The sequence below is a fragment of the Sceloporus occidentalis genome, unplaced genomic scaffold (genome assembly GCF_023333645.1).
Source record: "Sceloporus occidentalis isolate IW3139 unplaced genomic scaffold, rSceOcc1.0.p SCAF_5, whole genome shotgun sequence".
NCBI classification, from domain to species: domain Eukaryota; kingdom Metazoa; phylum Chordata; class Lepidosauria; order Squamata; family Phrynosomatidae; genus Sceloporus; species Sceloporus occidentalis.
In genome coordinates, this window is record NW_028316985.1 from 88,244,499 (window position 1) to 88,258,122 (window position 13,624).

At 38.8% G+C, this 13,624-nt stretch overlaps 1 protein-coding gene across 1 annotated transcript in view; it reads right to left on the reverse strand.

The window, feature by feature from the left end:
- Positions 1-13,297, reverse strand: part of SSPN (sarcospan) — a 34,259-nt gene extending 20,962 nt beyond the window's left edge. Inside the window, exon 1 of the mRNA XM_089524662.1 lies at positions 12,841-13,297. Coding sequence (XP_089380788.1) covers positions 12,841-13,110 — 270 coding nt within the window. The 5' untranslated portion in view covers positions 13,111-13,297. The remainder of the gene's footprint in view (positions 1-12,840) is intronic.
- Positions 13,298-13,624: the final 327 nt, after the last annotated feature.

Consider the following 13,624-nt stretch of genomic DNA (forward strand, 5'->3'; position numbering starts at 1 on the left):
TGCCTCTCCCTCAGAATAAGCAAGCTATAGTCTATGCTTGTTTGCCAGACCAGATTATGAATCAGGGTTTATTCTGGTTTAGAGGCAAGCACAAAACATGTATGCGCCTGTTCAAGTGGATTGGGAAAATATGGTTCTCCGTGAACAAAGATCAAAAGTCAAGAATGGAGAGGAGGATATATGAAAGGTCAAAAATTCTTGAGGTTGTTCAGATTATGGCAACTATGTTTTAGCATATGTGGACTAGGGCACTGGGAAAGCAGGGTTTAAATCCTTGCTCAGCCGTGGAAACCTACTGAGTGACCTTGGACAAGTCACACCCTCTCAGCCTTAGAAGACAAAAATGACAAACCCCCTCTGAATAAATCTTGCCAAGAACCCAGTATGATAGGATCACTGTAAATCAAACACGAGGACACATAACAACAACAGCAATCATTCTTCTTTGCTCCTTCCCTCTCACTGTTCAGTCCCATATAAAAATTCCAGGGTTTTGTGAATATCCAAATTTTATTAGTTAAGTAAAGTACGAAAATGGAGGAAATTTATTCTGTTGCATGCTGCTACCAATTGTGGAAAGTTTAGGGATTGTGTTCTTATTGTGTTTTAAGAACAATGCCCTGGCTTCCTTTGTTTGTGACCCCAGTCTGGCACTGTCCTACTTGTGACTTAGGAGGTACAGAAGGCAAGAACTTGTTAAACCACAGATTTATTCTCATAATTTTGAATTTTATTACAGTGTGTCAAATTTTACCACACACACAAAATGAGTAATGAATTCCAGTTCCTGTATTTGCATGCAGGGAACATTTTGCTCTCACTGGTTCACCAGCTAAATTTCCCTTCATTCATGCTAATGGACTAAAGCACTTGCTTTTCAGCATGGAAGAGGGTGACAGTTTTGCCACTAATAAAGCAAAGATCCCTTCAATAAATCAGGCTCTATTTAGCACATTAGCACTCTCCCTTCACTCTTCTGTCACAGTATGTTAGCAGCAGCCAGGGGGACAAAGTCACCCCTGAGGTAATCCCAACAGGGATTCACGAGTATGAGCTTAGTCTATTATCTCCAGCTAACTTCCCCGAAAAGGTCTTGAGAATATCTCCCCGAGTTTTGCTGGAGCTGACAAAGTGGAATGTTAATAAGGCACCGGGGAGGGCGGGGGGAGAGGCAGGGAGGGTGCACTTGAGTGGGATGTTGCTAAAACAAGTGCTTGCTGGTATTTTACACCATGTCTCTCTCTGGTCTGCTACGCTGCCAAGAAAAGAAACCATTGCTCATTTCTGTCTTAATAGTGAATGCCAGAAAGCAGCACAGGCTGCTCCAGAAAAGAAGTACAGTCTGCTCCTGAATACAAACATATTGTTTGCGGAGCAAGGCATATTACATCCCCTTGCCCTCTTTGGTAATGCTGCATAATCTGTTGTGAACTAATTTTATCTGTTGAAGTATTAATAAAATTAATCAGGGTCCTTTGGGATTAAGGGGGTCAACAGACGATCCTTTTTAGCACCAGATCAGGGCCGCGGCAACTACATGCTGCAGACCCAAGCTTGCCTTTCTGTGGTGCAAAAAGGAGCCACAAAAAGCGGCTCCTTTTTGTGCCCCAGAAAGGGTGTCATAGCCACCAGCACACAGCTTTTCCATACCCCTTTAGCACTGCATCATGTAGACACAGAGCCAGAGGAGTGTCATGATGCTGCATGCCATGTGGTGAAGCACGCAGCATCATGCTGGCCTGGGATGGAGTCAGGGCATGAGTCATGCGGATGCCATGCCCAACTCTGTCCCCAGGCCAGCCTTAATGGCCAGTCTGTACACCCCCTAAGCGCACAAGATGTTGTGAGTATCTGATTCTCTTAGGATGTCTGGATTGCTCCAGGATACACATCAGTACAAAAAGATGATCACAAATAAGCCTGGAGTCGACTGTGACTACTTTAGGTCCTTTCACACTATAGGGTTACTACAGTGGGTCCTCCACACTTTCTAGTGTTAGAGGCATAGAGAGCCCCCATGAAAGTGGAAAAACCACAAACAAAAAGCCACTATTTTTTTTACCTGTGAAAACACCTCTTTAAGAATCTCTAGATTTCCCAGTGCATCTCTCTGGTCAATCTCTGCCAGACACTGACCACAGAATCACACTGGAATACCTACAAATGCCTACAGAAGTGTTTTCTCTAATAATCTCTGGGAACTCCAGTTCAACTCTTTGGTCCACTTTTGGCAGAGTCGCTCTGGGAGACCTAGAGATCCCTAGAGAGAACATATTAATCATATCTGCAGACAGTCAAATCCACAAAAGTCAAAGATGCAAATGTGGAGGGCTGACTGTGGTGCTGTGATTCCACTTGAAATGGCATGGCTAAATCCTATGGAATTCTGGGATATATAATATATTGAGGCATCAGAATTTTCCAGCTGAAAATTCTAAATCTGTTATTAAATCCCTTCAAGTCAACTCTGATTTATACCTACCCTATCATAGAGTTTTCTTGGCAAGATTTGCTGAGGGCTTTCCATTACCTTGCTCTGAGGCTGAGAGAGGATGACTTGCCCAAGGACACACACTATGTTTCCATGGCTGATCAGGGATTTAAGCCATAAATGTCTTCTTCTAAACCACAAGCCAGCATAGTGCAGTGGTTTGAGCACTGGACTACATTGGGCAAGTCCCACTCTCTCAGCCTCAGGAAAAGGAAAAGGCAAACAAAGCCCCTCTGAACAAATCTTGCCAAGAAAATCCCATTATAGGGTCAACAACAGAACTACAAATCCCAGGATTCTATAGAATGTTGCCTTAGCCATTAAAGTGGAATCATAGCACTATAACTACTTGAATGCACACAACAACAATAGAACTAAAGTAAATTTAAAAATCCAACAGAAGTACATTTTTAAGCAAGAGGGATAAAACATTAGAAGATATAGCATGAAATCAGATCTTGGTTGAATTGATGTGAGATCTCTTTGAATTTGTTTAATAATGAACAGGAAGAATAAATATGAGTGGGCATGATGCTTTGATAGTGTGGACAGAGTCATGGTCACATCAGCATGCAAATTTTGCCTTGTCCCAGGACTAGGGAAATGTCTCAGCACCAGAAAAACTCAGAGTCCAATCTCCACTGAATCTATGAAACCCATTGGGTGATTTGGTGCTGTTCACTCCTTCTCAGACTAACCTACCTTACAGGGTTGTTGGAAGGAGTGGGAGTAGCCCTGCATATCACACTGAGGTCTTTGGAGAAAAGTTAAGACATAAACATTACAATCAGGTCAAATCTTAGAGCCACAATGCTTTCCGTCACATTATGAAAACACATTTCAACAAGCAGTTCACACGCTCGGCTGTGAATCATCACATTTCAAGCAATCAAGCAACGTACATGTAACTGTGAACCAACTTTAATAGCCTCAAATTTGGGTGATAACATAATTCACCTCCTACTTTCGCTGAATCACAAGTTCTAAGTTTAAAATAAGAAACACGAGCGCCTTCCTCTCATTTAAGCACTTTAAGTATGTGGCGCCAAGTTGTCTGTTAACTTATGGAGACCCTATGAATCTCAAAGGGTTTTCTTATGCAAACACTAAGCAGAAGTGGTCTGAAACTGCCTTCCACTGACACATAGTATACAACACCTAGTATTTCCTGAAGGTGTCCTTTCCAAGTACTAACCAGGTCCAACTCTTCTTAGCTTCCTGATCAGATGATCTGAAATCTACAGGATATTTAATGGTTACTTAAGCTCTAACCTTTAATGTTCTACTGGGAGAATGTAAAACCTACATTGGCTAGGAAAAACAATTGATTTTAATCTGTCTTGGAACAGCAGCATTCCCATTTGGCCCTATGGACAGAAAGGGGGCTCAGTAAGGGAGAATATAGAATGCTGCCTTAGACTGAGTCCTTTGCACACATCGGAGAGATGGCTTCTTTCTCCCCCCCCCCCCTCCTGGAGGGCTAATAGAAGCCATGGGCGAGGTCTAAGACCTTGGGGATGGAGGAGGGGAAGAAGGGATAGGTGGGTTAAATGGGGAAGGGAGGGAGGGAGGGAGGGAGGGAGGGGGGAAATGTTTGTAGGGGTAGTGCACTGAAGAGCCTAGATAGAAGATGTAGAATAGCAACATGGATAACAAAATAAGGATAGCAACATTAAACGTGAAAGGACTGGGGTCTGTAATTAAAAGGAAAAGGATTGAATCATCAATGAAAAAACAGAAAGCGGATATTTTTTTTATTCAGGAAACGCACCAAGCGAAATCAGGATCGTTGGAATTGAAGATGAACTGGGTTGCCACATATGAAAAAGCATATGGTACTTCTAAAGGAAGAGGAGTAGCAACCTTAATATCTAAGAAATGTGGGTTTGATATAATAAAAGTTAAGTCAGATGAAAAAGGAAGATTTGTATTGGTGCAAGGAACGATGGGGGGAGAAAAATACTTGTTGGTAAATGTGTATGCTCCAAATGAAAATCAAATGGAATTTTATGAAAAAGTATTTAAGGAAATGGAGGATATGCAGGGAGATTACACAATTATGGCAGGAGATTTCAATATGGTCATGGATAAGGTTAAAGATAAATCAGACCCAACAATAAGGGACAGACTTAATAAGATTACACCTTTGAACAAAATAATGAATAGGAAAGAATTGAAAGATGTATGGAGATTGATTAAAGGAGATGAAAAGAACTATACTTACTATTCAGCGGTTCATAAAAATTATTCTAGAATAGATTTCATTTTTGTATCCAAAAATATGATGTCAAGGGTATTAAATAGTGAAATAGAAGGAATAAAAGTTACAGATCATGGAATAGTAAACATGGATTTCATAATTAAAAAAGATTATAGAGAAGCAAAAAGATGGAGGTTAGACACTAGCATACTTAATAATAAAGAAATAGTGAATAAAATAGAGGAAGAATGGCAGGTTATATGGGATATTAATAACAAAGAGATTTCTCAAGCTTTATTATGGGATACTATGAAAGCAGTGGCAAGAGGGATTTGTATTAGGGAAACATGCAAGGTAAGGAGACAAAAGGAAGAGAGAAAAATCAAATTGGAAACGGAAATTGAAAAATTAAATAAGGATTATATAAAGAATAGAAGTAAAAATATATATATAAAACTGCAAGCGAAAAGAAAGGAATTAGAGAAGATAGAAATAGATCAGATCCAGAAAAATTTGATATATTTACGGAGGGAGTTTTTTGAATATAGTAACAAAAATCCAAAAATGTTAGCAAGATTAACACAAAAAAAGAAAGAGAAAAATCTGATAGGGGTTATAAAGGACAAAACAGGGAAAAAATGTATGCTGATGAAAGAAAAGATAAAGATATTTGAAGAATACTACAAAGATTTATATACAGCAGGGGATAGTTCAATTGACAAAATTGAGGAATATATAGAGAAAAATTGGAGAACAAAGATAGAAGAAGAGGATAAAGAAATAATGGAACAACCAGTTTCGAAAAAAGAAATTGAAGAAGTGATAGATAAATTAAAAGGAGGGAAATCACCAGGAATGGATGGATTAGGACCAGAATATTATAAAACTTTTAAAAAGGTTTTAATACCTAAATTAGAAGAGTTATACAATAAAATTTTAAATGGAGAAAGGATCCCACCATCATGGGACCACTCAATGATAATATTGATTCCAAAACCGGATAAAGATTTGTCAGATCCAGGCTCATACAGACCTATATCCCTTATCAATCAGGATGCTAAAATATTAACAGCCATAATGGCAAAAAGAATGAATAAGTTTATATATAAATATATTCAAAATGATCAATGTGGATTTGTGCAAGGAAGACAAATGTCAAATTTAATAGGAAGAGTACTGAATAAAATAAATATAATAGAGAAAAGCAAGCAGAAAGCAGGAATAATGGCATTAGATATTTATAAAGCTTTTGATTGTGTGGAATGGCCAGCATTAAAAATAACGTTAAAGAAATTAGGTATGGGAGAAAAGTTTAGAGGATTGTTAGATCAGTTATATTTAAATAATACAGCAGTAGTAACAATAAATGATGGAATAACAGAACAAATTTCAATTTCTAGAGGAACAAGGCAAGGATGCCCTCTTTCCCCGGTTTTATTTGCAATAATTATTGAAATATTAGCAAATATTATTAGGGAGGATAAAAATCTGGAAGGAATTGGGATGAGAAAATTGAATAAGATAAGTTTATTTGCAGATGATACTCTATTAATAATTAGAGACCCCTTGGAAAAAATGAATAATGTGAAAAACCATTTAAAGGAGTTTGGACAAATGACAGGACTAGGAGTCAATTGGAATAAATCAGAGCTAATGTTGTTCAATTATCCAAAAACGGAAGAACAGGAATTTGTAAAGGATGGAAAGATAGATATAAAGGTAAAAGATACAATTAAATATCTAGGAATAAAAATTACAAAAAATCTACACAAATTAGAGGATCAGAACTATAAAAAATTAAGAATAGAAATTAAAAGGAAATTAGAAGAATATAAAAATATAAAATTATCATGGTTCGGTAGAATCGCATTAATAAAAATGAAAATTCTGCCTAAGATTAATTTTTTTGTTTAGGATGTTGCCAATACAAATATCAGAGGTTGAAATTAAAAATTGGCAAGTATTAGTGAATAACTATTGTAATGGGAATAAAAAAGCAAGGATTAATAAAAGATATTGGTATAAACCCCAAAAAGAAGGAGGTTTGGGTCTCCCAAATTTAAAATTGTACTATAATGCAAACCAAATAAGATATATTATAGATGGAATCATAGAGAAAGGGGAATTAGATTGGTTAGAGATGGAAACAACAGGAATAGAGGAAAAATTGGAAAATATAATTTTTAAAGAACTTACTATGAAAGAAATGAAGGAAATAGAAAACCCCTTTTTAAAGAATATATTAGAAATTTGGAAAAAAAAATAAAGAAAAACTAATGCCAGCTATTTCACCTTTAACACCAGTTATAATGCTAAAAAAATTTCCAGTAAATTTAAAGGAAGAAGTAGAGAAACTAGTAAAAGGTCAAGAAATATATAGGATAAAAGAATGGATGAAGACTATGAGGGAGAAAGGGAAAATAAAGGAGAAATTGCAAGGATCAAAATTAACTTGGTATAATTGTATTCAGTTGGAACAATGGACAAAGAAGTATGAGAAAAATATAGGAGAGATTAGAGAATACACAAAATTTGAACAGTTGATTAGGCAAAGAGAAAGTATAGAGGCGAATGAAACTTTGAAAGGGGTCACAAGTGAAATATATAAATTATTATTAAAATATAATGAGAAAGAAGATTATTTAAAAACAACATGGGAGGATGATTTAGTACAAAAAATAAATGACCATGAATGGGGGAAAAGTTGGAATCAACGCCATTTAAAATTTTATTCTATACGAATAAAAGAGAACTATTACAAAATAATTTGGAAATGGTATTTAACGCCTGTAAGGTTAAGTCATATAAATAAGAATTATTCAAGGTTATGTTGGAGAGGGTGTCAAGAGATAGGCACTTATATGCATATGTGGTGGGGTTGCAGAACCGTAAGGAAATTTTGGCAAATTGTATTTGAGGAGATAAAAGAAATAACAAAAATTGATTTAGAATTTAGTCCAAAGATAGCGTTATTATCTTTATATGATAAAATTAACTGCACCCAAGTTATAAAGGATCTAATTACAAATTTATTAACAGCAGCGAGATTAATGATAGCAAAAAAGTGGAAAGACCAGGGAGATTTACAAATACAAGATTGGTATAGAGAGATTTGGCAAATAGCAATTAATGATAAGTTAACTAGTGAAATTAAGTTTAGAAGAGGAATAATCAAGAGAAATTATTTTGAAGCAATATGGAAAACATTTGTACAAAAAGTTTTAGGAAAAGAAGGAGGTGTTTTACCACCAGAGGAAGAGTTACAATTCTGGAGATAGAGTAATAAGAAGACAGGCTCGGGTGATGGGGAGCACTTGGGGGAAGGGGGGAATTATGAAAAATATATGATGAAAAGAAATATGAATTAAAGTTAGATAAAGTAGTAAAGAATGGAATATAAAGGGATATATTATATGTATGGGGAATATAATGTAAAAGTCTTTTTTATATATTATTGTAAGGTGAATTTAATCAATATTTTATCAGTTTATTATAATAACATGTATCAATTTCATTCTACCAATAAAATAATTAAAAAAAAAAAAAGACTGAGTCCTTTGGTCCATCTAGCCTAATACAGTCTACAGCCTGGGTGGAGAAACCTTTTCAGCCCGAGTGTCCAACTCAGTTTCAGAAAAGTTGGAGAGAGGGGGTGTCTAATGGTGTGCCTGACAAAAAGTGGGAACCAAAACTTCCAGAACACTTTAAGATTAAAGCTGCTGTTGGTAGCAACCAAACTTTAGGGTAGGCATTTTAACCTTTCAGAATGAACAGCAAAAGCTGAGAGATGATGACGATGATGACGACGATGATGATATCACTGTTGTTAGCCCAGAATGTGATGCTAGGAGGGCATGATTGGCCCTAATTTTTTTGCCCCCAGTCTACAGTGACTGGCAGTGGCTCCTCAGAATTTCAGAGGTTGGATCCAAACCTTCCCAGTGTCCTTGCCAGTCCTACAAAGAGATGATAGAAACTGAATCTGCAACCTTCTGTGTGCAGTACAACTATAGGCCTCCACCCCATATGAAAAAGATCAAAGAAGATGAACCTGATTTGGCAATCCTTTTCACTGATATCACGTAGATGCCCTAGTCTGATGAAGTGCAGGGATGGAATATGTGTGGCACATGATAAGGGAGTTATACTTCATTTAGAAGGCCATATATTCTTCAGTGTTAAAATGCAAAAAAGAAGACCCAAGCAACTATCAACCAGTCATCTTGAAACTGATATCAGGGAAAGTTCTGGAATGGGTCATTAAACAGAAAAGTTTATGCATACTTAGAAAGGAATGCTGTGATTATTAAGAGCCCCCATGGCCTTTTCAAAAACAAGTACTTCCAAACAAATGTTACCTGGCGAAACGTCAGGAATAAACTCTTATAGAACATGGCCACATAGCCCGAAAAACCCACAAAAAACTAATAGTTTTTACTTCTTTGTGTGATAGAGTGACATACTTAAGAGATATGGGGCATGTTGTGGATGTAATGTATCTTGATTTTAGTAAGAGCTTTGCCAAAGTCCTCCTTGATATTCTTGCAGGCAAGCTGGTGAACTGTGAACTAGACAGTGCTACAGTTAGGTGGATGTAATTGATTGACAGACTGAATTCAGTTTTCACCAATGGTTCTGTTTGATTGATTGATTGATTGATTGATAACCTAGTTTTCTCCTTGTGCAGGAACCATCAGCCATTATTTTCATCCTGGGGAGAAGATATTAGTAGGGCACCTCAGGGTTCTGTCCTGCATGCAGAGTTGCTTAGCATTTTTATAAATGCCTTAGACAATGGAATAGAAAGCTTATTTATCAAATTTGCAGATGGTACCAAATTGGTGGAGAGAGTAGCTAACATCCCAGAGGACAGGATCAGAATTCAAACTAACTTTGACAGATTGAAAAACTAGGCCAAAACTAAAAATAAAAAATAAAAAAAAATGAAATGTCAACAGAGATAAACGTAAGATACTACACCTAGGCAGGAAAAATGAAATGCACAAATATAGGATGTGTGGCAACTTGTTTGAAAGCAGTACACATGAAAAGGATCTAGGGGGTCTTAGTAGACCACAAACTAAACATGAATCAACACTGTGATACACCAGTGAAAAAAGCCAATGCAATACTGGGCTGCATCAACAGGAATATAGTGTCCAGATCAAGGGAAACAACAGCGTCACTGTATTCTGCTTTGGCCAGACCTTACATCAAATACTGTGTCCGGTCCTGGACATCACAGTTCAAGATGGATATTGAGAAGTTGGAATATGTCCAGAGAAGGGTGATCAAGATGATCAAAGGTTGGAAACCAAGCCCTATAAGGAACTACTTAGTGGGTTGTGTATGTTTACGTAGTTTGGAGAGAAGGTTGAGAGGAGGCACGATAGCCATCTTTAAATATCTGAAGGGGTATTGTGTAGAAGATGGAGTGAGCTTGTTTTCTGCTGCTCCAGAGTACAAACCAATGGATTCAAATTTAAAGAAAAGAGATTCCACCTAAGTATTGGGAAGAACTTCTTTAGTATGAGGGGTGTTCAGCAGTGGAATGGATTTCCTCAGATATTCAACTGCGGGCAAATATGGTATTGCAGAGTCTCCTTCTTTGGAAGGCTTTAAAGAGAGGTTGAATTAACATTTTCCAGGAATGTTTTAGTTGTGTATTCCTGCATGGCAGGGTATTGAACAAGATGGTCCTTGGAGTCCCTTCCAATTCTAAGATTCTTCCATACATGTCCAATGACATATCATTTTACACAACAGAATTCCTCATAATGGCAGTTAATTCACTTGAAATGTACACTGCTAAACAGATCAAAACAATGCATATAATAAATAGAAAAACAGCTCAAAATCAAGACACAACTACACATATACACATGACATTAAGCCTCTCTATATTTACTCAGCACGAATACATACTGACTCTGAGCTACTACCCCGCCTGGGCTGAGCATGCCGTACATTTGCTGAAATCACACACTCCTTAATAGATCACATGCTTATGCATGATCACAACAGTCTTCTCGGTTGTTTCCACCCTCTTTTTACTTGTGCCACAAGGCATCTCTATACAGTGCATGGTCTACTTTTGAATTTCCTGCCTCCATCTGGCTTGGGACACATTTAAAATAAATAAATAGATAGATGTAGTAATCTGAATTTCAAGCCTAACCCCAAACCTTGAAATGTCCAGGGAATGTGGCAAGGAATTTCAGAGATGGGCAGATGATAAGCACCAAACAGATTAAATCACAGCCTTATTTTTAATTCCCAACAGTGGGAAGCTACAACTATTAACTGTTTTTTTTAACGTTTTTTTTTTAAAAAAAGAATTATTATTTTGTGAGTCACCTTGGGTCCTTTTTTGGGAGAAAGGTGGCATAAAAATGAAATAAATATAAACAAATAAGTATGTAGAGAGATCTTGTAGCACCTTTGAGATTCACTGAAAGAAAGAAGTTGGCAGCATGAAGCTTCATAGACTTTGGTCTACTTCCTCAGATGCATAAGCATCTGAGGAAATAGACTGAAGTCTACAAAATGCAGAAGTATCTGAGGAAGTAGACCAAAGTCTACGAAATGTATAAGTGTCTGAGGAAGTAGTCCAAAGTCTACCAGATGCATAAGTGTTGGAGTAAGTAGACTGAAGTCTACAAGATGCATAAGCATCTGAAGTAGACTGAAATCTATGAATGCATAAATTTCTGAGGAAGTAGACCGAAGTCTACAAAATGCATAAGCATGTGAGGAAATAGACCGAAGTCTACGAAATGCATATGCATCTGAGGAAGTAGACTGAAGTCTATGAAATGCATATGCGTCTGAGGAAGTAGACTGAAGTCTACGAAATGCATATGCATCTGAGGAAGTAGACTGAAGTCTACAAAATGCATATGTGTCTGCGGAAGTAGACTGAAGTCTACAAAATGCATAAGCATCTGAGCAAGTAAACTGAAGTCTATGAAATGCATAAGCGTCGCATCTGGGGAATTAGACCGAAGTCTACAAAATGGAGAAGCATCTGAGGAAGTAGACCAAAGAATGCTCCAGTAGGCATTTGTAGCATCTGAGGGAGTAAACCAAAGTCTACCAAATACACAAGCATCTGAGGAAGTAGACCGAAGTCTCCAAAATGGAGAAGCATCTGAGGAAGTAGACTAAAGTGTATGAAATGCCTAAGCATCTGAGGAAGCAGACTGAAGTCTAGAAAATGCATAAGCATCTGGGGACATAGACCAAAGACTAGGAAATGCCTAAATGTCTGAGGAAGTAGACCAAAGTCTAGAAAATGAATAAGCTTCTGAGGAAGTAGACCGAAGTCTACGAAATGCATGAGCGTCTGAGGTAGTAGACCAAGTCTAGGAAAGCTCCTGCTGCCAACTTCTTTTTTTCCAGTGCGTCTCAAAGGTGCTACAAAATCTCTCCATGTACTGATTCTACAGACTAACATGGCTATATCTTTGAACAGATAAATAAATAAACCCAAAGATTGTTATTCATCGCCACCCACCCCAGATAGAAACGTGCCAGAGAACCTTTAAAAATGCCTTCCTGTCTTTATGCCATGCGCTTTATGCCATGCGCTCCAGAAGACGCAAGTGAAAGAAATCACATCTTTAAAATAAAATATCCTAAAACTCGTCATACTAACTAGTTTGGGCAAGAGGATGCTAAACAGCCAAAGAGAGACCCAAAAGCACACTGCAAATAGGGTGTGCCTACATGCCCCAACCCCAGTTTCTATGGGGCTTGAGATCAAAATAATACCATAGTTTTGGGTGGGTTTTTTGGGCCATGTTCTAGAAGAGTTTATTAATAGGGACAAAACTCTTCTAGAGCATGCCCCCCCCCCCAAAGAAATCTATGGGTGCCAGCCATGAAAGCCTTCGACTTCACATTAAAATAATCCTATATCTCAACTCCTTCATTTGAACAGCAGCTTTGGAGAGAACCATAAACAGCTGAGTGCAGCAGGGCATTTGCTTGGGCTGCTTGCTTTTAAAAAAGGAGGGAGAGGAGAGTTAGCTCCAGGAGGAGGGTGCAAAAAGGAGTGCCTCTGAGCATGCATTGGGGGTTAGTCTTGTTGGAGGGCATGCAAAAAGTTGGCTCAGGAGGGGGGGAGATGCTGGATGGCGATGCTTACAAGGATGCCCGCCCAATATGGAGTGTCCCTGGCCAGCAGAGAGGCGCTGATGCCAGCCATGAAGAAGCCCAGCCCTGTGACCGAGGCGCCTAAGGCCAGCTGCAGCAGGGCCCCCAGCAATGGGAACCGACACCCGCAGCACGTGTGGACAGCCTCCTCCTCCGAGCCAGACGCGCGTTTAGGGGCTTGCTTCTTCTTTTTCATGTCTTCTTTGCTGGGGGCTTTCCCCTCAGGGCTCTTCTGCGCCTTTGCCTCGTCTTCTTTGCCCATGTTCAGGAACTCCTCTCACACTCCTCCTTTTCTCTCTCTCTCCCCCTGTTTTTCTTTTATCTCCCTCCCTCTCTCTTTTTTGGAGGGAAGGGGCTGCTTTTGTCTCTTATGTGTTTACTTCTCCTCCAATGGCTGCCACCCCACTCTCTCTCCTCCTGGCTGCTGCTGGTGGTTATTTGAGGCGAAGAGGCTGAACAAATATGGAAAACATTGGGGAGAGAGGGAGAGACTGAGAGAGAGAGGATGGTCCAGGCTGCTTCCCAAGCGCCACATATAGCCCAGAAACAAGGGGGGAAGCAGGGAGGAGAACGACGGCCAACCCAGGCCCCCTCCTGCCTTTCTCTCAGCAGGAGAAGAGGGAGAGCATTGGGGGGTCACTGGGGTGGGAATGAGCCCTCAGCTGCCATGCTTTTGCAGGCTCTGAGGGGATGGCAAGGGCTGCCACAAGGACATGTCTCCTGTGGTTACCTCAGGAAGGAAGGAAAACAACCATTGTTCTGCCTCAGTGGGGTAT